At 38.8% G+C, this 24382-nt stretch overlaps 1 protein-coding gene and 3 long non-coding RNA genes across 4 annotated transcripts; 1 reads left to right on the top strand and 3 right to left on the bottom strand.

Annotated features, from left to right (window-relative positions):
• Positions 1-4405: 4405 nt before the first annotated feature.
• Positions 4406-9025, bottom strand: LOC139629243 (uncharacterized). The gene is made up of 3 exons (XR_011692932.1): positions 4680-9025; positions 4491-4580; positions 4406-4434 (listed from the first exon to the last, which is right to left on the bottom strand). It is a non-coding gene; the product is annotated as an uncharacterized lncRNA (long non-coding RNA).
• A 1144-nt stretch (positions 9026-10169) lies between these two features.
• On the bottom strand, positions 10170-13303 carry LOC139629435 (chromo domain-containing protein cec-1-like). The gene is made up of 8 exons (XM_071492042.1): positions 12201-13303; positions 12009-12096; positions 11630-11919; positions 11406-11534; positions 11261-11308; positions 11010-11168; positions 10700-10789; positions 10170-10402 (listed from the first exon to the last, which is right to left on the bottom strand). Exons 1-8 carry the CDS (start codon positions 12255-12257, stop codon positions 10322-10324), a joined length of 942 nt encoding a protein of 313 aa, XP_071348143.1. The 5' UTR covers positions 12258-13303; the 3' UTR covers positions 10170-10321.
• A 1989-nt stretch (positions 13304-15292) lies between these two features.
• Positions 15293-19298, bottom strand: LOC139629862 (uncharacterized). The gene is made up of 3 exons (XR_011693064.1): positions 16583-19298; positions 16416-16487; positions 15293-16127 (listed from the first exon to the last, which is right to left on the bottom strand). It is a non-coding gene; the product is annotated as an uncharacterized lncRNA (long non-coding RNA).
• Positions 19299-20497: 1199 nt separating this feature from the next.
• LOC139629543 (uncharacterized) lies at positions 20498-22656 on the top strand. Its single transcript, XR_011692996.1, has 3 exons — positions 20498-20636; positions 21760-21804; positions 22310-22656. It is a non-coding gene; the product is annotated as an uncharacterized lncRNA (long non-coding RNA).
• Positions 22657-24382: the final 1726 nt, after the last annotated feature.

Genomic DNA, 24382 nt, shown 5'->3' with positions numbered 1-24382 from the left:
AATTATGTTAACTGTTCACCACAGGTACGACTTCACTTTCTGGTGGGCAGCCAAGATCTGGGCAGGGGGGACAGCTAGCACTCGACCGGGGTGTTCGGCCTGAGAGGGGAACACGGTGGAGACCTGGCGGCCACCTTGGTGCTAGCCGGCTCACCCTGGGACGCCTTCTCAGTCTGGGGCCTCCGCAGTCGGCCTGGACTGAGACGCTGGCAGGGTAAAATTTGGAATTTGAAGGTGACAAGTAGGGTAAACTGCAGAGTAGTCAAAGCGATTTTCGAGTAGTTTTAAAATTTCCAATGCTTTGTGCATTTACAGGTCTGAGGAGATATCGATCACATACAGCAATGAGATGGTAAGTAGATGTTAAGGTGGGGGTGGGTTAGGGTTAGGGTTCCTGTCCCAAGCCAGCAGACACACATGAACAGTCCATGTCAGCCACACTGAAGGTACTGTAAGCCCGACACACACTAACACACACTCACATAAACAAAGCTTGCTGCTGTTCTATGTAAATATCTTTAGGTTGCTGGATAGCCAAACAGAATATGGTCAGTATCAGGTTACTTGGATGTTTGTGGTGGATTTGCAGTTTTATCCCTCAATTGTTTCTTATCGATGAGTACACTCTCTTTGTCTCTACTCACCCTCCCTCTCTCACACCCTCTTTCTCACCCAATCTCATTCTTAATAAAAGCAAAGAGACAACATTCATACCAGAATTGGAAGTCAAACCACACCATAAAGTTGAGACATTTTTTCAAAATCTAGTCTATATCAATGTTTCCAAATTCCAAATGTTATTCCCTAGTAGTAAAGGTGTTTCAATAGAAGTACTGAAAAGTAGAAATTATTGTAAAAGATTTTTTAGAAAATCAAAATATACATATAAATTATTATGAATGATACTTGGAGTATACCAGAGTATAAGTTTGTCATCTTCCTGCCTGTTTGGTGGCACAATGTTCCACTGTTTGTCCAAATTTTCCAAATCCTCAGAATCAAGGGTGAACTCACAGTTAAGAGACACACTTCTATCTCTAGCTTCATAATAGTAATCATCGTCAGATGCTATTTTTAGAGAACAAGCTTCTTCTGGGGTAAGAGCGCATAATATCATCATGGCAAAAGTCCATAACCCGGTGAAATATCCTGGGAGACAGCAATGTTGATTCACAAGCATAATGACGTACTTGGATTGGTGGGCTGCAGATTCAGTTGCACTGCCTGGGTTTCACTGTAAAATATAAGGGTTACAGTTAGGGCAGGACTGTATATGGGAACATACATGTTAAACATGGTGCAAGAAAACTGGTCTGTTACAACATATTAGACCTCCTCACACCAGTTTGGCTGAGAGAGAGAGAGTGAGAGGTATCCTCTTAGCCCCCAGAACCCATATATACATCCTCATGATCATCATCAGAGTCACTTTCATGATGAATGAGGGATAAAGAGTTTACTAATTAAAATATCTCAGAAGAAAAGTGTGGTTTAGGAGCTTTTTTGAAGTATTAATGTGTAAAATGAAATCACAGATTTACTGTGTGTGTATGTTTCTTTTAAAATGTTAATAAATGTATCTGTTTGGGTAAAGATGTGTGTGATGTGTGTCCTTAGTCATCCAGGTCATGTTAAAGCAAAGGCTCATCTAAAGTCTGAAGGCAACTGGACTGTTTGAAAATCTTGAGTAAAGTTATGAGTTTTCAGAAAATACAGCTTTAGCATCATTAGTCACATATCTGAGTATTAAAAATATTTGAAGGGTCATGAGCTGATGTAAACTCAATGTCTACATAACTATAATTAGAAATATTATTTACATGTCATATGGTGTCGATTAAAAGAATGGGAGATAAAATGCCCTTTCTCTTGTGATGTAAAGAAAATAAAGCCTACAAATGTCACAACTTTCAACACATTTTTTTTGAAAAGGTTCCACAAAATCCAGCATTTTAAGCTACAACAATCACAAAAGCCCACTAACATCCTAGGGGAGTGGTAATAAATGCACAAAGTATATAAAATATTCCAAAGCATATTCTGTCAATGATGTAATACATTTTTTATTGATTATGTCAAATAAAATCCAATTTCCCTGTATAAAACCAACATTTCAGTAATAGTCCCTTTATTAAAAGGGGTTTGTACATACATGATGGATTTCTACTGAGATATTGGTCAGACCCAACATTGCAGTATAAACCCAACATGTCTTTATTAGGCACTATTTCCCACAGTTTTCTTTCCACAAAAGGGACTAATATGGAGATGTTGAGTTTACACTGCATATCCAACACCGCGGTATAGATCCTACTTGCTGGTAATGTGCCCTATACAAGAGAAATTTGGAGTGTTGGTTGTTAGACCCAACATCCCCACATTTTATTGCTAAAACACCCAACTTTTACCTTTGAGACCCTTTATTTATTAAAAATACTAAGTTGGCTAGAGAACGACTGAGACCTGTTTGGCCAAGTATGGATATATGGAGATACAGTCATGACAACTTTGTAATCATTCTGTGGTCTTAATATACTGTACCTTCTAATATGTCATTGTCTTTCACATTTCTAACACTGCAGGACTGTGAATGCATGAACAGGTAACACTGTGCATGTATGTATTCAAGAATTTGTGTCCTGCAGATTAATGTTTTCAATTCAGTAAAAGACTTTCATGTTGCTTACTTGAATATTCTGTATGCATTCAGGAATTTCAAGTGATGACACAGGTTAAAAGTTGATTATTTCATAGTCCTGTAATTACTGGATTTGGTAGAACCACAATGAAAATATCAGCTTCTTAGCAAACATTGCTACAATAATTTTTGTCTATGTTTTCATATATTTTCACAATGTTGAAAACGTTAATTGTGTAGGCTTGGGATTTTGTGTAAAGTAAAACTGCATTTCAGCATTATTCATTTTCAACTAAATGGGCCTCATTTTTGAAGTTGTGAATTTTTACACAAGTATTATAGTGAACATGAAGTATAATCGGAATATTATTCACAAGACTGTGCTTAGCTCTGATTAAAAAAGAAGTTTTCAGCTGAATACATTGTATCAAACTTTTTACGAGTTTTAATCTTTTACTGCAAAAGTGGGTCCTCAGTTATTACTCTACAGAGAAAATGGACAGATTCACTTGCGGAATTTTTACCTCCACCTCCGCCAATTGGAGCTCAGAGATTTCCAAATAAAATAAAACTTTATCTACAAAAGGGACCAAAGTGGGCCACAATTCCACATCTGAACAGCATTTTAGCAAGCAAAAGAGTAAAAGGGTGGTGTAATTGTGCAGCATTACAGCAACATAACAGAAAAAGGAAACAGAAAGTGGGCTACAAACTAGAACTTGACTCTTACCTGGAGAAAAGCTGAAATCTTTAATCTTTACATTTGTTAAAACACAAAGCAGATGATACTTCGCGGCCAGTTCACATAAATCCATTACATCACTGACACACTGGAGCAGCCAATCAGCGCAGTCGTTAACTTTTCAGCCAATCAGAGCAGACCCATCTCCTCTGCGCATGAAGGGCATGAAGAGAGCAAAAGTTCAGTAAAGAACCAACATCTCCATATAGACCCTATTTTCCACAGTTTTTTCCACAAGAGGGACTAATGTGAAGATGTTGGGTCTATACTGCAATGTTGAGTCTGACCCAATTTCCCTGTATAAAACCAACATTTCAGTAATAGTGCCTTTATTAAAAGGGGTTTGTACATATATGATGGATTTCTACTGAGATATTGGTCAGACCCAACATTGCAGTATAAACCCAACATGTCTTTATTAGTATTTATTAGTATTAGTATAGATCCTACTTGCTGGTAATGTGCCCTATACAAGAGAAATTTTTGTTTTATTGCTAAAACACCCAACTTTTACCTTTGAGACCCTTTATTTATTAATAATACCAAGTTGGCTAGAGAACGACTGAGACCTGTTTGGCCAAATATGGATGCATGGAGATACAGTCATGACAACTTTGTCTCACACAACAAGAAGTAACTTAAGTATGACTCCAGCATTCATGAGATTACTGAAGACCACTTTTTCAGTATCTAAAGGCTAAAATACCCAAATTTTACTTTTGAGACCCTTTCAAAGACTATTAAACAAACATGAATTTACTCAAAAAACTTAATGATGAGTATGAGATGATAATGAGTAAACATTTACTTTGAACAGATGAACATCACTTTTATTTTAGTTCTTCCAAAACATCATGTAGCCAAGCCAGACCATAATGATGATCATGAAGAGGACTACTAAAACAAAATCAACTCGAAGAATTATCTCAAATGTATCCTGTCCAGCGCAGCACTACAAAAAGAAAATATCAGTCAGTCATTTTGGCCATTGTTACACAGTGTAGTCATGAACAGGAAGTATAACACTTACCCCACACTCTCCTCTAGTGCAGCACTACAAAAAGAAGACATCAATCAGTCATTATGGCCATTGTTTAGTATAACACTTACCCCAGTATCCACAACAACAACAGTTGGTTGTGGTTCCTGGACAATGTTTTCTTCACCATGGTTCGGAGGAGGGGCCATATATTCAAGGTGCTAGAGTATAAATTTGATTTAATTTTCAAGTTACATAATCAGTCTAATAAATGCAGCACACTTCATCAAAAAATGAATAACTTGAGATGTTGGTCTTACAAGCCCAGAATGAAGATCACAGCGAGGTTGACCTTGTGGTACATGGATGACATGCATTTTCTTTTGTCTTCTTTGCGTTCTTAATAAAAGGAAAGAGACAACATTCATACCAGAATTGGCAGTCAAACCACACCATAAAGTCGAGACATTTTTTCAAAATCTAGTCTATATAAGTGTTTCCAAATTCCAAATGTTATTCCCTAGTATTAAAGGTGTTTCAATATAAGTACTGAAAAGTACAAGGGTCATTAGCTGATGTAAACTCAATGTCTACATAACTATAATTAAAAATATTATTTACATGTCATATGGTGTCGATTAAAAGAATGTGATATTGTTTAAAATACCCTTTCTCTTGTGATGTAAAGACAATAAAGCCTACAAATATCACAACTTTTAACACATTTTTTTTTAAAAGGTTCCACAAAATCCAGCATTTTAAGCTACAACAATCACAAAAGCCCACTAACATCCTAGGGGAGTGGTAATAAATACACAAAGTATATAAAATATTCCAAAGCATATTCTGTCAATGATGTAATACATTTTTTATTGATTATGTCAAATAAAATCCAATTTCCCTGTGCAAAACCAACATTTCAGTAATAGTCCCTTTATTAAAAGGGGTTTGTATATACATGATGGATTTCTACTGAGATATTGGTCAGACCCAACATTGCAGTATAAACCCAACATGTCTTTATTAGGTGCTATTCCCCACAGTTTTCTGTCCACAAAAGGGACTAATATGGAGATATTGGGTTTATACTGTATATCCAACACCACAGTATAGATCCTACTTGCTGGTGCCCTATACAAGAGAAATTCGGGATGTTGGTTGTTAGACCCAACATCCCCACATTTTATTGCTAAAACACCCAACTTTTACCTTTGAGACCCTTTATTAAAAATACTAAGTTGGCTAGAGAACGACTGAGACCTGTTTGGCCAAGTATGGATATATGGTCATGACAACTTTGTAATCATTCCGTGGTCTTAATTTACTGTACCTTCTAATATGTCATTGTCTTTCACATTTCTAACACTGCAGGACTGTGAATGCATGAACAGGTAACACTGTGCATGTATGTATTCAAGAATTTGTGTCCTGCAGATTAATGTTTTCAATTCAGTAAAAGACTTTCATATTGCTTACTTGAATATTCTGTATGCATTCAGGAATTTCAAGTGATGACACAGGTTAAAAGTTGATTATTTCATAGTCCTGTAATTACTAGATTTGGTAGAACCACAATGAAAATACCAGCTTCTTAGCAAACATTGCTACAATAATTTTGTCTATGTTTTCATATATTTTCACAATGTTGAAAACGTTATTTGTGTAGGCTTGGGATTTTGTGTAAAGTAAAACTGCATTTCAGCATTATTCATTTTTTGATTATGTCAAATAAGATCTATTTGACCTATGTTAAATATGTAGAGACAGCTTTACAGTAAGTTGGGTTCATAATTGCCACAGCTCTATAATATTAAAGTAGTGTGCTACTTAATAGCAGAATACATTGTATCAGACTTTTTACGAGTTTTAATCTTTTACTGCAAAAGTGGGTCCTCAGTTATTAATATACAGAGAAAATGGACAGATTCACTTGCGGAACTTTTACATCCACCTCAGCCAATCAGAGCTCAGAGATTTCCAAATAAAATAAAACTTTATCTACTAAAGAGACCAAAGTGGGGCACAAATCCCCATCTGAACAGCATTTTAGCAAGCAAAAGAGTAAAAGGGTGGTGTAATTGTGCAGCATTACAGCAACATAACAGAAAAAGGAAACAGAAAGTGGGCTACAAACTAGAACTTGACTCTTACCTGGAGAAAAGCTGAAATCTTTAATCTTTATGTTTTTTAAAACACAAAGCAGATGATACATGGAGGCCAGTTCACATAAATCCACTACATAACTGACACACTGGAGCAGCCAATCAGCGCAGTCGTTAACTTTTCAGCCAATCGGAGCAGACCCATCTCCTGTGCGCATGAAGGGCATGAAGAGAGCAAAAGTTCAGTATAGAACCAACATCTCCATATTAGACCCTATTTTCCACAGTTTTTTTTCCACAAAAGGGACTAATGTGAAGATGTTGGGTCTATACTGCAATGTTGAGTCTGACCCAATTTCCCTGTATAAGACCAACATTTCAGTAATAGTCCCTTTATTAAAAGGGGTTTGTTTGTACATACATGATGGATTTCTATTGAGACATTGAAATGCAGTGTTGGGTCTGACCCAATTTCCCTATATTGGCCAAGTTATGTGCCTGAAACTGTTGAAAAAATGAGAATGTAGCGACCCCTCATGGGCAGATGAAAAGACTGAGAGGGTTCAAACCACCACCTGACTGGTCCACATGGAGTGCAGAATCATTGACAAAATTTTCAGCCTTCTAGCTTGAGAGGAAAAAATGTTTCTCTGGTTGAGCCAAGAAAGATCCAGGCCCTTTGACCTATATACCCTTAGACCATCTGTAGGTGTTGGTGCTGGATTAGCTTGTTAAGTGAACCCTTGGGGCTACATCCACCAAAATTTATACACCTTATCTAGGCCCCCCAAGGACCATGTCCTGTGAATTTCAGCTTTCTATGTACCAGGGCAAAGGAGCTGGGGGGCCCATGTAGCATCCAGTATATTCTTAGGTTGAAGTGACAAAGATGCATAACTCTCGGGTTATATTGTTTTAATTTCCTGTTTTGTTGGACACACTATAGGTACTTGTATCATTGTTACTTGTGTTTACTAACACCTCAGCTTCACACTAAAAGCTGTGAGTTGATAAACCCGTATTTGATTGAACAGAATTCAGTACTACATTATATTAATCTGTCTGTTGGTATAATTTAGGAAAAATAAGACTTGTCTCACTTCTTAGGCCTCAGCCAGTTGGCTGGTCACCTGTGGTGATTCTAGGCCTCTTTAAACGCATACTATCATGTAACTGAATATAATATATATAAATACATATATTGATCTTTACAGTATTGAGCATAGAGCCACCATGGTTAAAAATTACTGCTTCATTACTGCTTCAGGATCCAAATGAGAACACAGGAAGAACAGATCAAGTCTTTGACAATAGGCCTCAAATTAAATAGATGTAAAACCCAACAACTCTTCTCAAGACCTCTGATACTTTGGAGTCATGCTTACCTTCTCAAAAATGTCATGCTCCTCCCCCCATCAGGTGGCCCTCATGATCTCTAGATTAAGGTGGGATGCATTTTATGGCCTTGTGAATGGCCAGGATAACCAAGGGCCCCACACTGGGGACCCTCATGACCCCCCAAGCACCTTGAAAGAACTGACACTGGAAATACAAGGCAGATTCTCTGGATTCTAGATAGGAGTATCTCTGGTGTAGGAGCTGGATGTTTTAGCATTACTATACTGAGAAAGTGGTCTGTAACCCAAGAGAACAACAAATGCTTACCCCCTTTTCTGGGGTCTTAATTGGAGCAAATTTTGAAAAATAAAACATTTTTACTTCCCTGCATCATTAGTGGGAGTATATGAAAACTACCTTCTCTTCTTGTTCTTGTTGAACATAGAAAACACAGTATAGGGCTTTTGGACCAATCTTTACATTGAATCTTTTCACGATTAGAAAAGCGGACAGAGAAAAATAGATTTAAAAAAACTCTTTAGCTAAACCCTGTAAACATTTAAATGCTAGGATTCCTGGACTTATGAATTGGGGAAAATAAATTCCACTATTTTGCAAGTTGAACAGTTTTATTGAACATCAAATTCAATGAACGCTGTAAGGACTGAACATTTTAATACAAGTGCATAATTTTCCCCTTTTCTGAATGTTTTGAACAGTTTCTATTTCCTCCTGCCTTCTCATTTCTTCCCCTGTCATTCTTGAAATTTCCTTCTCTTAAAAGGCATCTTCCAGGTTTGTGCTGCTCCTTCTTCACTTTCCCTCTCACTCCTCTCCAAATGCTCCTCTTTTATCTTTCTCCTTTACACTTCTTTAACCCTACTCCTCCGCATCACCATAGGCTCTTCTTAAATCTTTGTTTCTCTCTTCTTTCCTTTTTCACTCTTACCCTCCATCTTCTCCAAAGACTTCTCTTTTATCTTTCTCTTTTGCACTTCTTTAACCCTACTCCTCACCACAGGCTCCTCTTGAATCTTTGTTTCTCTCTTTTTTCCTTTTTCACTCTTACCCTCCATCTTCTCCAAAGACTTCTCTTTTATCTTTCTCCTTTGCACTTCTTTAACCCTACTCCTCGTAATCACCACAGGCTCCTCTTGAATCTTTGTTTCTCTCTTCTTTCCTTTTTCACTCTTACTCTCCATCTTCTCCAAAGACTTCTCTTGAATCTTTCTCTTTTCTTTCCTTTTTCACTCTTACCCTCCATCTTCTCCAAAGACTTCTCTTGGAACTTTGTTTCTCTCTTCTTTCCTTTTTCACTCTTACCCTCCATCTTCTCCAAAGACTTCTCTTTTATCTTTCTCCTTTGCACTTCTTTAACCCTACTCCTCGTAATCACCACAGGCTCCTCTTGAATCTTTGTTTCTCTCTTCTTTCCTTTTTCACTCTTACTCTCCATCTTCTCCAAAGACTTCTCTTGAATCTTTGTTTCTCTTTTCTTTCCTTTTTCACTCTTACCCTCCATCTTCTCCAAAGACTTCTCTTGAATATTTGTTTCTCTCTTCTTTCCTTCTTCATCTTCACTGTCCATCTTCTCCAAAGTCTCTACCTGTATCTTTTCCTCTTTCTTTTGTCCTTCTTCACCATCACTGTCCATTTTCTCCAAAGTCTCTTCACTGTCCATCTTCTCCAAAGTCTCTTCCCTTCCCCTTTCCTGTATCTTTTCCTCTGTCTTTTGTCCTTCTTCACCATCACTGTGCATTTTCTCCAAAGTCTCTTCACTGTCCATCTTCTCCAAAGACTTTTCCTGTATCTTTTCCTCTGTCTTTTGTCCTTCTTCACCATCACTGTCCATCTTCTCCAAAGTCTCTTCCTGTGTCTCTTTCTCTGTCTTTTGTCCTTTATTTATCTTATCTTCTTTCTTATTTCTGTCTTCACCTTCAGTCTTTGACTTCTCCAAAGAGCCCTCATCCACTTCACCTTCTTTTTCTTGTCCTTCATATTCTCCCCCCCTTTCTTCAGGCAGGCTCTTGTGCAAAGCTGTGTCTCCCACTGAGACTTCATTCTCCAACAGCCAGTCCTTGCACACTGTTTCCACCATGGATCCTTAAGTTAAGTAAATAGTGATTGGTTACTATTGAAAACTGTATCAGTATTCATCCTTTGCACTGTACTATGTATTTACCTGAGGGAATCATCTGCCCAACTGTGGATCCAGCCTGGTGTTTAATGTTGTCACCTTAAAAGTGTATAATAAATACATAAATAAATACATGCAACTTTTCTTGTCCAGGCTCTATTACTCCACTTTGTCATATTTTCCCATAATTACCAGATATTGGCATGGTGACTTCAAAGAGAGGTGACTGGTGGAAAATTTTCCATTTCATCATATTGACTCGGTCACACACAGTTTTTGTTGAGTGAGTTTTCAAAATCTTTGCTGTGTTTGGGCTTACAAAAGTCTGCTGCATCTAAAAAAGAAAAAGAAATAAGATGTGAAAATATATTGTAGGTCATGTAGCTCATTTAGCTCGGATGTTCAAGTGTGTTTTAGAGTGCAGTGCTCTTACACCAGGAAGGACTTTGACTGGCACCTTGTCTTTCTGTAGGAAAAGATCAAAGCATGTTGTAAACACTTTAGAAAGCCACTAATTATTATCACAAATTGAGCAGATCTACTTCACAGTCAAACGTTATCATTTAGATTTGTTGGCCCTACAGAAACCCATTTTATCACCTACACACAATGGCAAAGATCCAACACCTATGTAAGAGTCCCTTTATTGTAAAGAATGGACCTGATTTCTGAACAAGTCTGTTTACTGACTATACATGAGTAACAGTTTTTCTTGTTTGTGTTATATGTGGTATATGGTGGTACATGTTGACATTATACTTACTACAGGTGTCTTGAGAATGACAGCACTCAGTGGAACCATGGCTGCATTCAGATTTAGGTCTGGAGATTGGCTCATCAATGCTTGTGTATCCTGTTAATTTAACAATATGAATTAAAGAACAAAAAAAATGGACAAGTGTGGGTTTTAAAAGCCAAGATTCAAGTTTTTATTTTGCTAATGTGGTGAAACTTTAGCTTTTTGTGATTTGATTATTGCCTATTTGATGTTTTATGAAAGACAAAGATAGTTTGTTCATTTGGACTGAAAGCTTTTAGTATCTTCAAAAGCATTTACACTGATAATGACTCACCTCTCTTTGCAGGACGGGGCTCTCAGACCTCTTTCTTTTGGCCACCTTGTGAACCCTTTGTATGACCTGTTTCTCCTCTTCTTCAGAATCATCCTCCGATTCCTGCTGTGTGGGTTTCCATTCATCAGCAGAGCCATCACCTTCAGACGAACTCAACCACTGTTTTTAGGTAACATAAGATTCATTTCAATGATTTTGAATTGAAAGCTAGTAGAATGTGGGGAAGCACTGAATCTAATTATTACTCTCACCTCTCTTTTCTGGAAAGTGTACTCAACCTCCTTTTTATAAGTCCCATCCTGTTTAACAGAGATCACCGTTTGTTTTTTAAAAAATGTCAAAATAATATTAAAAGCTTTGTAATATGTGGAAGTACTGAAAACTGTCAAAACTCACCGTTTGTTGGTTCAAAGTCACAGATACCCCTTTCTCACGCAGCTGGTAAGGTCTTTTTGGCACATGTTCCTTGTCCTCTTCAGGATCATGTTCTGTTTCAGCATCATCCTCATCAGATGAGCTCACCATCTTTTTTTTTGGAAAAATAAAGTATATTAAGCTAATTTTAGAATGACGTATTTTAATTTGCGTGTGGAAACACTGCAGCTACTCACATGTCTCACCTGCTGATCTGACGGCACAAGAGTCTTGTTGCTGTTCACCTGGTGCAGCTTCAGCCTTTTTCTCACAGGCTTCTCTTGACCCAATGGTTCCTGCACCTCCTCTTCAAACCCTTGATTGTCTTCAATTTGTGCAGCTTCTTTGTCCTCCCTTTCATCCTCTGAGGAAGCAGTGGTCATGGTGTTGTCTTTCTTGTGTTTCTCTCTGCATTTCCTTTTCTTTGCTGCATATGTAGAAATTGCCATCATTGACAATCCTCTGCTTTGGAGTGTGACCTCTGCTGGGTCCTCCGCTGTGCAAAGAAATGGATGAAATGAATAAAAGTTGATGCATACTACAATAAAAAATAGGTTTGGAATTGATTTATATTCCTGAAAAAACCTTGATAAAATCTTTTTGCTGTATTTGCATCATGACACATGAAAGTGGCCACTTTCTGGTAGGTTTTATGGCCCAACTGCCGCTTGGCCTGGAGGAATGAATTTAAAAAAGAAATACATACAAGTGCAAAATTAATTAACTTTTCATGACACTTAATTGTTTTCAATAAAAAAACATGAGAAGTTATCTTACATAAGTGGCAACAGAGGAGCGCAGCATGTTGAAAGTTGGGGCTGTCCCCAAGCCCATCCCCTCCCAGGCCTCCTTGAAATATTCAGACAGCTTCAGCAGGACGCCTCCACTGGTCGTGTGAAAGAAGGTAGAAGCCTTTTCACCTCCTTCAATTCTGCATCGAAGCCGGTTGTAACGCCGCAACCAGGAATATTCGCTTGGATTGAGGGGTACAGCTGCTTCACCAAAGTACCTTTGAGTCTTGTGCTGTCCAACCTAATAATTCAGAAAAGACGACTTTTCATTCTGACCAACTCAATCAATCTTTATTTGTATAGTGCCAAATCACAACAAAGTCATCTCAAGGCACTTTACACATAGAGCAGGTCTAGACTCTTCAGGTTTCATTTAAAGAGACCCAACATTCCCACATGAGCAGCACTTGGCGACAGTGGCAAGAAAAAAACTCCCTTTTAAAGGTAAGAAAGCTAAGAACCAGAACCCGGCTCATAGTGGGAGAACATCTGCCTCAACCGGTTGGTAGAGAGGAGAGAGAGGAAAGAGAGGAGAGAGAAGCACATTGAAAAACAACATTGAAGTTAGAAGGTTCAGGACAGGAATCTATACACCGACGTCTACAGCCCCAGATTACCTGTCAAATGAGAAAGCACAGACAACTCCTGGGAAGGAGTTTAGGTTATCAAATGCATTAATAGTGAGTCAGAGAAGGCTAGCTCCATGGTACAACTTAGAAACACAAGCTTTAAAGCAAAATTCAAGGAAACTAGAAAGAAGGTGGCGTTCTACTAACCTGGATGAATCTCTAAAGGCTTGGAAAGACAGCCTATTGGCGTATAAAAAAAGCCTCCGTAAAGCCAGAACATCCTATTATTCATCATTGATAGAGGAAAACAAGAACAATCCCAGGTTTCTGTTCAGCACTGTAGCCAGGCTGACAGACAGCCATAGCTCTGTTGACCCATCTATACCTTTAGCCCTCAGTTGTAATGACTTTATGAGCTTCTTTACAGATAAAATTGTCTCTGTTAGAGAAAAAATCTCCTCCCCACAGCTGGCTCAGATGTACTGTCCAGTTCAGCAGCCTCAGAGTCGACTGTAACTGGCTTATATTTTGACTGTTTCTCTCTTGTATATCTCCCTGAGCTCACTTCAACAGTTTCGTCATCTAAACCATCGACTTGTCTTCTTGACCCCGTTCCAACAAGGTTGTTCAAAGAAGTTTTTCCTTTAATCGACACCTCTACATTAAGTCTGATTAACTTATCTTTATCAACAGGTTATGTACCGCAGGCTTTTAAAGTTGCAGTAATTAAACCTCTACTTAAAAAGCCTACTCTTGATCCTGATGTTTTAGCCAATTATAGACCTATATCCAACCTCCCCTTTATTTCCAAAATCCTTGAGAAGGTTGTTGCAAACCAGTTATGTGATTATTTGCACAGGAATGGTTTGTTTGAAGATTTTCAGTCAGGTTTTAGAGTCCATCATAGCACAGAAACAGCTCTGGTTAAGGTTACCAATGATCTCCTCAAAGCTTCAGACAATGGACTTGTCTCTGTACTTGTCCTACTAGATCTTAGTGCTGCATTTGACACGATCGATCATAAGATTTTATTACAGAGACTAGAACATATGGTCGGCATCAAAGGAACCACACTAAGCTGGTTTAAGTCATATCTGTCAGATAGACTCCAGTTTGTTCATGTTAATAATGACTCCTCTATCATCACAGAAGTCAGTCATGGAGTTCCACAAGGTTCTGTGCTAGGACCAATGCTCTTCAGTCTATATATGTTCCCTCTGGGAAACATTATTAGGAGGCGCCAGATTAATTTCCATTGTTACGCAGATGACACCCAGCTGTACTTATCCATGAAGCCAGGTGAGACTAACCAGGTAGCCAAGCTTCAGGTCTGTCTTAAGGACATAAAAATCTGGATGACCAGTAATTTCTTACTCTTAAATTCAGACAAAACTGAAGTTATTGTAATTGGCCCAAAACACCTCAGAGATACACTATGTGATAATATACTGACTCTGGATGACATCACCTTGGCCTCCAGTGCTACAGTCAGAAACCTTGGTGTCATTTTTGACCAGGACTTGTCCTTTACTTCACATATAAAGCAAGTCTCTAGGATAGCCTTCTTCCACCTGCGCAATATTGCTAAAATCAGACCCATTCTATGTCTAAAGGATGCTGAAAAACTAGTTCATGCCTTTGTTACCTAAAGACTGGACTACTGTAACTCTTTATTGTCAGGATGTCCCAAAAATTCAGTAAAAAGCCTCCAATTGATCCAGAATGCGGCAGCATGAGTACTGACAGGAACTAGGAAACGGGATCACATCTCTCCTGTGTTAGCCTCTCTGCATTGGCTCCCTGTAAAATCCAGAATCGAATTTAAAATCCTCCACCTCACCTACAAAGCCATTAATGGTCAGGCACCATCGTACCTTGGAGAGCTTATAGTTCCCTATTTTCCCAATAGGACAATTCGCTCTCTAAATGCAGGTCAACTTGTGGTTCCCAGAGTTTGTAAGAGTAGAATGGGGGGCAGAGCCTTCAGCTATCAGGCTCCTCTCCTGTGATGTTCTCCAGCTCCCAGTGTGGGTTCGGGAGGCAGACACCCTCTCTACCTTTAAGATCAGGCTTAAAACTGTCTTGTTTAGTAAAGCTTATAGTTAGGGCTGGCTCGGGTATGTCCTGACCCATCCCTTAGCTATGCTGCTATAGAGCTAGACTGCTAGGGGATTCCCATGATTCACTGGGCGCTCTCTCTCTATTTCTGTCTCTCTCCCCCTCTCTCTCTCAATGACTTCATGCCATTAACTTTGTATTTGTTCTCTCCCGTAGTTTGTGCTTCTCCTCTCTCTCCCTCTCTCTTTCCTCATTCTGCAGGTATCTCTGCCTCGGGAGCAGCAGGATCCAGATCCACCACTACTCATCTTTACTATTAACCACTGTTACCTGTCATTATTATTGATAACACCATTACCGACACAGCTGTTCCTGGTCTCTCTCTCTCTCTCTCTTCTCTCCCCTCTCCTCCCCCTCCCCCTCTTTCTATCTTCTCCTAAACCCAACCGGTCGAGGCAGACGGCCGCCCACCCTGAGCCCGGTTCTGTTGGAGGTTTCTTCCTGTTAAAAGGGAGTTTTTCCTTTACCCCCTGTTGCCAAGCGCTTGCTCGTTGTGGAAACTGTTGGGTTTTTTTTTTCTGTAACAAAGTAAGGTCTTGACCTTACCCTGTAAAGTTCCTTGAGATAATGTATATTATGATTTGGCGCTATACAAATAAAATTGAATTGAATTGAATTGAATTAATAGTACATGAATGTTAATGGATATAGATGGATGGATAGAGAGAAAGAGGGAGGAGGAGAGAGGAGCTCAGTGCATCATGGGAGTCCCCCAGCAGTCTAAGCCTATAGCAGCATAAACTGGAGCTGGAGCCCTAACTATAAGCTTTATCACAAAGGAAAGTTTGAAGCTACTCTTAAATGTAGAGAGGGCGTCTACCCCTTGTACCCAAACTGGTAGATGGTTCCACAGGAGAGGAACCTGATAACTGAAGGCTCTGCCTCCCATTCTACTTTTAGAGATACTCTTGTGTCCTTTCAGTTTTTGCAATAGAAGATACTGAAGAGTACGGTTTAGACCTGCTCTATGTGTAAAGTGCCTTGAGATGACTTTGTTGTGATTTGGCGCTATATAAATAAAGATTGATTGATTGACTGAATAATGTTTGCACTTACACGGATGATGCGGGCACCCTGCTTAGTCTTTTCTGCTGCCTTGACCTCCTTTGTGGTCATGTTGATCACAACACCCTTTCGGTGGCCAGTTGTTGCAATAATATATCCACCCAACAGTCCAAAAAACTCTTTCAGATGTGCTCGATCCTCTGGATGCTTCTCAAGGTCAACTGTAAAAGCAGAGGATGGACATTGTATGCATTAGCTTGCAATCATGATGTTCTTTACCTAAGGACCACACATTGGCCACACAAAAGCAGCAAAGCACAATATTATACTATGGAAATTGGACATCCAATCCACCAGACCAGCCCATATATAAAAACCCAGTTTGTAGATGTAATGTAAAATCTGCAGAACAGTATCTTAACCCAAAGTTTGAGTCTGGAGAAGCCCTGTAACATTAAATAAACCTTATTTTTACAAATCTGAAACTTATGCTGAGCAACGATCCATACCCAGTACTGCAGTGATCTTCTTCGGAGCCTCATCTATAAAGCATGCATGCTTCTGTGCCCTGACCAGTCTCTCTGAAATTTCAAATAGCATTTATTATATGCATGTTCTCTGCTTTTACTGATATGATGTTAATGTTTGGAGGTGGAGTTTTGAATGTTAAACTTACCAGATTTACTTCGCCTCACACTGAGCTGGTGCCCGACCACTTCCCGGCCAATATCTCTGATCCGCGCCCTCAGCTCTACCAAGATGGAGTTGATTTTTTTTGTTCCCAGTCTGACAGCTGGTGGTGACATGTTTGAAATGTATTTCATAAAGGCCACAGCATCCATCAAATAGCTTCTCTGGGTTGTTGGTTTGAACCCTTTTTCTTGAAGGACTGCAACAAAACTTGAAAGACAAAAATACAAATAAAGTCATGTCCTCTACCCTACAATACACTGATGCTTCTTACAGTGTAAGGCAAGGCATTGAAAGGAATTGTTTTTTAACCTGGATTTAAAAATGTTCACATTTCCTGATTTAATTGAAGGAAATTTTGGTTGATCCAATCTGTTACTTGCTGTAAACAGTGACACAATGACTGTATTGGACTGTAGTCACCTGGGAACAGTGCTAGATATATCTGTGTGTCATCTGCATAACTGTGGTAGTCAACATTAGAGTTCTGCAGAATTGACACAAAGACAGCATATATAGACTGAACAGAAGGGGTCCAAGAACTGAACCCTGAGGAACTCCACATGTCATAGCCATTCGATCAGATTCATAACTTCCAGTGGTCCCAAAATAACTCTGCTCCTCCAGGTAGGACCTGAACCATTCTGGGACTGTTCCGCTGAGTCCTGCCCAAGTTTCCAACCTGTTCAACAGTATACTGTGATCCACAGTGTCAAATGCAGCACTGAGATCCAACAGGACCAGAACTGACACCTTGCCTGACTCAGTGTTCAACCTTATGTCATTTAACACTCTAATAAGAGCTGTTTCTGTACTGTGGTGAGGTTGGAAGCCTGATTGAAATTTGTCAAAAAGTCCACTGGAGTTCAAGAAATTGCTGAGTTAAGTGTAGTACTTACCCACGGATTCTAGCATGGTTACACAGGAAAAGAAGGTTAACATTTGGGATTGCTGAGTCTGCCATGTATTGTAGAAAATCGAGAACATGTTTGGCTCGCTGCTTGGCATTTTCAGAAGTTTTCCTACTGGGGTTGGCACCTTCTGTGTGACCCCTAAATTCCTCGACCAATCTTACTGAAGAGGAAAGAATATAAAGCAAATCAAATATTTTTGCATGGTCTTCTTTCTTAAATCATTGACCTCAGATGTCTTTACAATCTGCACATTAAAACAACATCTCCTATCTTTCAAGTTCAATACTAGTACAGTGACTATGATATGAGGGTATCTTCACCATAGCGAGGGGCTTTGCTGGGGGAAAATGGTGCACGTCTGCGATGTTTTGCTGCCTGAAAAAAGCACATGAAGATTTTTTGTAATCAAGAGTAAAGAGAAAAAATTGGTCACATTTAAGAAGTACACCACAGGAATAACTCAACACTCACAGTTGCACGCACTGTTGAACAATGAAGCTGCTTGAGCTCATCGTTTCTCTCAATTTCAATCTGGAGCAGGTCCTTCACAACCTTTAGTTCAGCAGAGAGAAACTGGCAGTTCCTGCACCCAGGATCAGGGTTCCTCAGGACAGAACGCCTTCTTCCTCGCTTGGCCTGTTGGTAAGCTGTTCCGGCTGGGGTAAGCTTAATCGGGGATAACACTGATGTGAAGCAGGAAGACTGGCTGGTTGAGGGAGAAGGATCCTGCATAGCTGGTGTGTCTGGGTCACAAGAAGCCTGGCTGGTTGAGGGAGAAGGATCCTGCATAGCTGGTGTGTCTGGGTCACAAGAAGCCTGGCTGGCAAGGGGAGTACTAAACATGGGGACCGAAAGAGGAGGCACAATGGCAGAAGCTGCAGCATGGGAAGCAGCTTGTGATCTGGCCTCTATCACCCTCCTGACACCCTCTTCAATCGCTTTATCATCCACCTCATCAAGATGTGACACCATTGGTGGTGTGGGTTTTGATGCACGTAGGAGGGCCAGTTCTCTCGCAATGTATCTGTCTTTAGCTTTTTGAATGTAAAGTGTAACCATTGGCTTCTACAAAAAAAAGCAGAATGTACATTTAGTAAATCATTTCATTACGTCTGAAAAAGTTGCATTATTAATATTTCATTACCTTTAGCATCATGCATTTATTTAACCAGCAATATTGTTTCTGTGGGATGTGTAGCACTAAATAAATACAGCATTTCTGAACCTATATCAACCACACAAGGATCAAATGAAGAACACAGACCCACCACACAGCAAGGAAGAACAAGAAGCACTACAAGGACCAAAGTTGCTGGGCTTAAGATCTAGACCTGACTCAACAACACACATATATCACACAGAGGGACTACCTTCAGGCTGTGGATCCTTTGCAGATGCTTGTCGAGTCGGTTAATATATTTAGACTGGCAGGAACGCACTGGGCAGTCCAGATTTACATTAAAACTGTAGAAGCAAGAAGAGTCTTTGATTCGAGTCTTTGAAGTGTGGAAGTGAAATGAAACAAAGTACTAAGAAAATATGCAGACATTTCTTTGTAACATGTGTAACCACTTAACACTTAAAAATGTTAAAAATATATGAGATTTGCTAATACAGACTATTCATGACCTGCCTCGCATCTAATTTTTAAAATCAGTTGTAGCCTTATACATCACAGACCAATATTTACATTTGCATTACATTACTTGTTACTGAAAAAAGTACTTTTTTTGTGTAACAATGGCCAAAATGACTGATTGATGTTTTCTTTTTGTAGTGCTGCACTGGACAGGATACATTTGAGATTATTCTTCAAGTTGGTTTTGTTTTAGCAGCCCTCTTCATGATCACCATTATGGTCTGGCTTGGCTACATGATGTTTTGGAAGAACTAAAATAAAAGTGATGTTCATCTGTTCAAAGTAAATGTTTACTCATTATCATCTCATACTCATTATCATTAAGTTTTTCAGTAAGAATTCATGTTTGTTTTAAAGTCTTTGAAAGGGTCTCAAAGGTAAAAGTTGGGTACTTTAGCCTTTAGATACTGAAAAAGTGGTCTTCAGTAATTTCATGAACGCTGGAGTCATACTTAAGTTACTTCCTGTTGTGTGAGACAAAGCTGTCATGACTGTATCTCCATACATCCATATTTGGCCAAAGAGGTCTCAGTCGTTCTCTAGCCAACTTAATATTTTTAATAAATAAAGGGTCTCAAAGGTAAAAGTTGGGTGTTATAGCAATAAAATGTGGGGATGTAGGGTCTAACAACCAACATCCCGAATTTCTCTTGTAAAGGGCATATTACCAGCAAGTAGGATCTATACTGCAGTATTGGATCTGAAAAAAGTACTTTTATTACAATGATTTTTTAAAAGCAACAACTCACTATACAACACTGATTAACAATATTATTTTGGACCCTATTTCATTGATAGTGAAAAAGCACCATAAGAAGCCTCTTTAAGAGCATCCTTAAGAGAAAACAGGACACTTACTGTCGATGAGAAAACTTGCTCAGAAGACTCAACTCTGTTTTGTTGACCACCTTTTCTGTGCTTCTCAGATGTTGGACTATATCGGCATACAGTTCCCCACATATTGGACACTTGTGCTTACTCCTCACAGACTGCTTGCTTGGAGGGCTGCAGTCAGAAGAGTCCTGCTGCTGTGGTCCTGCTGTCTGAGGCTCCTCATCAGGTTCCTGTACATGGACACAAAAATACTGCTCATAAAAGCCTAATAGTAGATATTGGTGAACTAATTACAGAGATAATCTGTGACCTGTTTCCATCATACCCTATGATATGTGCCATACAAAAACAACAAGCAGTCCTTCATTGCCCAGACTCCACAGATATCCAACATGTCAGTATTTTTGGATTTTACCTGATTGCTGGTTGCTGCAACACCTGCGTCCATGATTCCTCCTGAACTTATGCTCTCTTCATGCCCTTCGTGTACGGAGGAGATGGGTCTGCTCCGATTGGCTGAAAAGTTAACGACTGCGCTGATTGGCTGCTCCAGTGTGTCAGTGACGTAGTGGATTTATGTGAACTGGCCTCGAAATATCATCTGCTTTGTGTTTTAAAAAACGAAAAAATTAAAGATTTCAGCTTTTCTCCAGGTAAGAGTCAAGTTCTGGTTTGTAGCCCACTTTGTTTCCTTTTTCTGTTATGTTGCTGTAATGCTGCACAATTACACCACCCTTTTACTGTTTTGCTTGTTAAAATGCTGTTCAGATGTGGATTTGTGGCCCACTTTGGTCTCTTTAGTAGATTAAGTTTTATTTTATTTGGAAATCTCTGAGCTCCGATTGGCGGAGGTGGAGGTAAAAGTTCCGCAAGTGAATCTGTCCATTTTCTCTGTATAGTAAGAACTGAGGACCCACTTTTGCAGTAAAAGTTTAAAACTTGTAAAAAGTCTGATACAATGTATTCTGCTATTAAGTAGCACACTACTTTAATATTATAGAGCTCTGGCAATTATGAACACAACTTACTGTAGAGCTGTCTCTACATATTTAACATAGGTCAAATAGATCTTATTTGAAATAATCAATAAAAAATGTATTACATCATTGACAGAATATGCTTTGGAATATTTTATATACTTTGTGTATTTATTACAATCTCACATTCTTTTAATTGACACCATATGACATGTAAATAATATTTCTAATTATAGTTATGTAGACATTGAGTTTACATCAGCTCATGACCCTTCAAATATTTTTAATACTCAGATATGTGACTAATGATGCTAAATCTGCATTTTCTGAAAACTCATAACTTTACTCACAATTTTCAAACAGTCCAGTTGCCTTCAGACTTTAGATGAGCCTTTGCTTTAACATGACCTAGATGACTAAGGACACACATCACACACATCTTTACCCAAACAGATACATTTATTAACATTTTAAAAGAAACATACACACACAGTAAATCTGTGATTTCATTTTACACATTAATACTTCAAAAAAGCTCCTAAACCACACTTTTCTTCTGAGATATTTTAATTAGTAAACTCTTTATCCCTCATTCATCATGAAAGTGACTCTGATGATGTTCATGAGGATGTATGTATGGGGTCTTGGGGCTAAGAGGATACCTCTCACTCTCTCTCTCTCAGCCAAACTGGTGTGAGGAGGTCTAATATGTTGTAACAGACTAGTTTTCTTGCACCATGTTTAACATGTATGTTCCCATATACAGTCCTGCCCTAACTTTAACCTTTATATTTTACAGTGAAACCCAGGCAGTGCAACCTGAATCTGCAGCCCACCAATCCAAGTACGTCATTATGCTTGTGCATCAACATTGCTGTCTCCCAGGATATTTCACCGGGTTATGGACTTTTGCCATGATGATATTATGCGTTCTTACCCCAGAAGAAGCTTGTTCTCTAAAAATAGCATCTGACGATAATTACTATTATGAAGCTAGAGATAGAAGTGTGTCTCTTAACTGTGAGTTCACTCTTGATTCTGCGGATTTGGAAAATTTGGACAAACAGTGGAACATTGTGCCACCAAACAGGCAGGAAGATGACAAACTTATACTCTGGTATACTCCAAGTATCATTCATAATAATTTATATGTATATTTTGATTTTCTAAGAAATCTTTTACAATAATTTCTACTTTTCAATATTTGTATTGAAACACCTTTAATACTAGGAAATAACATTTGGAATTTGGAAACACTTATATAGACTAGATTTTGAAAAAATGTCTCAACTTTATGGTCTGGTTTGACTGCCAATTCTAATATGAATGTTGTCTCTGCTTTTATTAAGAACGCAAAGAAGATAAAAGAAAATGCACAAGTTTCTCATCCATGTACCACAAGGTCAACCTTGCTTTGATCTTCATTCTGGGCTTGTAAGACCAACATCTCAAGTTATTCATTTTTTGATGAAGTGTGCTGTATTTATTAGACTGATTATGTAAATTGAAAATGAAATCTAATTTATACTCTAGCACCTTGAATATATGGCCCCTCCTCCGAACCATGATGAAGAAAACATTGTCCAGGAACCACAACCAACTGTTGTTGTGGTGGATACTGGGGTAAGTGTTATACTTTTTCATGACTATGGTGTGTAACAATGGCCATAGTGACTGATTGATGTCTTCTTTTTGTAGTGCTGCACTAGAAGAGAATGTGGGGTAAGTGTTATACTTCCTGTTCAAGACTACACTGTGTAACAATGGCCAAAATGACTGATTGATGTTTTCTTTTTGTAGTGCTGCACTGGACAGGATACATTGGAGATAATTCTTTGAGTTGGTTTTGTTTTAGCAGCCCTCTTCATGATCACCATTATGGTCTGGCTTGGCTACATGATGTATTGGAAGAACTAAAATAAAAGTGATGTTCATCTGTTCAAAGTAAATGTTTACTCATTATCATCTCATACTCATTATCATTAAGTTTTTGAGTAAGAATTCATGTTTGTTTAATAAAGTCTTTGAAAGGGTCTCAAAGGTAAAAGTTGGGTATTTTAGCCTTTAGATACTGAAAAAGTGGTCTTCAGTAATCTCATGAATGCTGGAGTCATACTTAAATACTTCCTGTTGTGTGAGACAAAGTTGTCATGACTGTATCTCCATGCATCCATATTTGGCCAAACAGGTCTCAGTCGTTCTCTAGCCAACTTAGTATTTTTAATAAATAAAGGGTCTCACAGTTAAAAGTTGGGTGTTTTAGCAATAAAATGTGGGGATGTTGGTTCTAACAACCAACATCCCGAATTCCTCTTGTATAGGGCACATTACTAGCAAGTAGGATCTATACCGCGGTATTGGATATGCAGTGTAACCTCAACATCTCCATATTAGTCCCGTTAGGGTTAGGGTTAGGGTTAGGGTTAGGGTTAGGTGAGGGAAAGAGACTGGCTACTAGAGCCAGGAGTGCACGGTCCTTCACCCAGGCCACTCCCCCATCCAAATCCTACGTACGGTACCGTGATCCGGCTTGGTCTACGATACGGTACGAAGCACCATCCATACCAGCGCCTACATCAAACATCAAATGCCTACTGGCTCAAAAAATTAACCTCTCTGGGTTTTTAATTAACCTCCATCAACTTGGGTAACGTCTTTTTAACTGTGCTTTTTTCAGCTTTTTAACATATTTATGCTTTTTAATCCATTTATTTATGCTTTTTAATGTATTTATTCATGCTCTTATGCTTTTTAATCTCTGTTATTTATGCTTTTTAACCACTTTCTTGTGCTTTTTAATAAATTGTGTGCCCCTGTAGCTACGTTTCGTTAGGGTTAGGGTTAGGGTTAGGGTAGGGGACTTTATCCCTTCTCCCGTAGGAGAAGTAGGGTTAGGGTTAGGGTTAGGGTTAGGGTTAGGGTTAGGGTTAGGGTTAGGGTTAGGGCGAAGGTTCGGGCCCCTCCTCCAATTGGAGGGAGGCGGTGCTCGGTCCTTCCCCCAGACCCCTCTTCCGTCATGGTCCCTGGTGTGTCCGCGGCGTCCGCCACGGCGCACCAGGGTCCACCCATCAGTCCATCCCACCATCTTGGTGAGATGGAAACAATTTTGTTTTTGTTTTTTATTTAAATGAACTTAAATTATTTATTTTTTTAAATGAAAATGAACTTAAATTATTTTTTTGTTTTTTGTTTTTTTGTTAAAATGAAATAAAAAAATAAAATAAAAATAAAAATCAAATTTTAATTTTTAAATCAAATAAGTGTGCCTATTGGCAAATCAAATAAGTGTGCCTATTGGCAACGTTTCGACTGCTATTGCAGTCTTCTTCAGGCCTAGGCACACAAAAAAACTCAAAAATGGCTTCCCAGTCTCTGCCAAGTGTCTTCCTCAAAGATCTGAGTCAGAATGAATTGTATTGCCC

This window comes from Trachinotus anak, unplaced genomic scaffold (genome assembly GCF_046630095.1).
Source record: "Trachinotus anak isolate AG129_WGS33_773 ecotype Australia unplaced genomic scaffold, CSIRO_AGI_Tana_v1 ptg000012l, whole genome shotgun sequence".
Classification (NCBI taxonomy): domain Eukaryota; kingdom Metazoa; phylum Chordata; class Actinopteri; order Carangiformes; family Carangidae; genus Trachinotus; species Trachinotus anak.
This window is presented reverse-complemented; position numbering and strand designations above follow the sequence as displayed.

Coding starts and splice junctions, on each gene's coding strand:
- LOC139629435 (XM_071492042.1), bottom strand. CDS start 12,257: ATGGGCTTGGGGACAGCCCCAACTTTCAACATGCTGCGCTCCTCTGTT. Junction 12,097..12,200: donor GCTCCTCTGTTGCCACTTAT/GTAAGATAACTT, acceptor TCATTCCTCCAG/GCCAAGCGGCAGTTGGGCCA. Junction 10,790..11,009: donor GCCCCGTCCTGCAAAGAGAG/GTGAGTCATTAT, acceptor TTAAATTAACAG/GATACACAAGCATTGATGAG.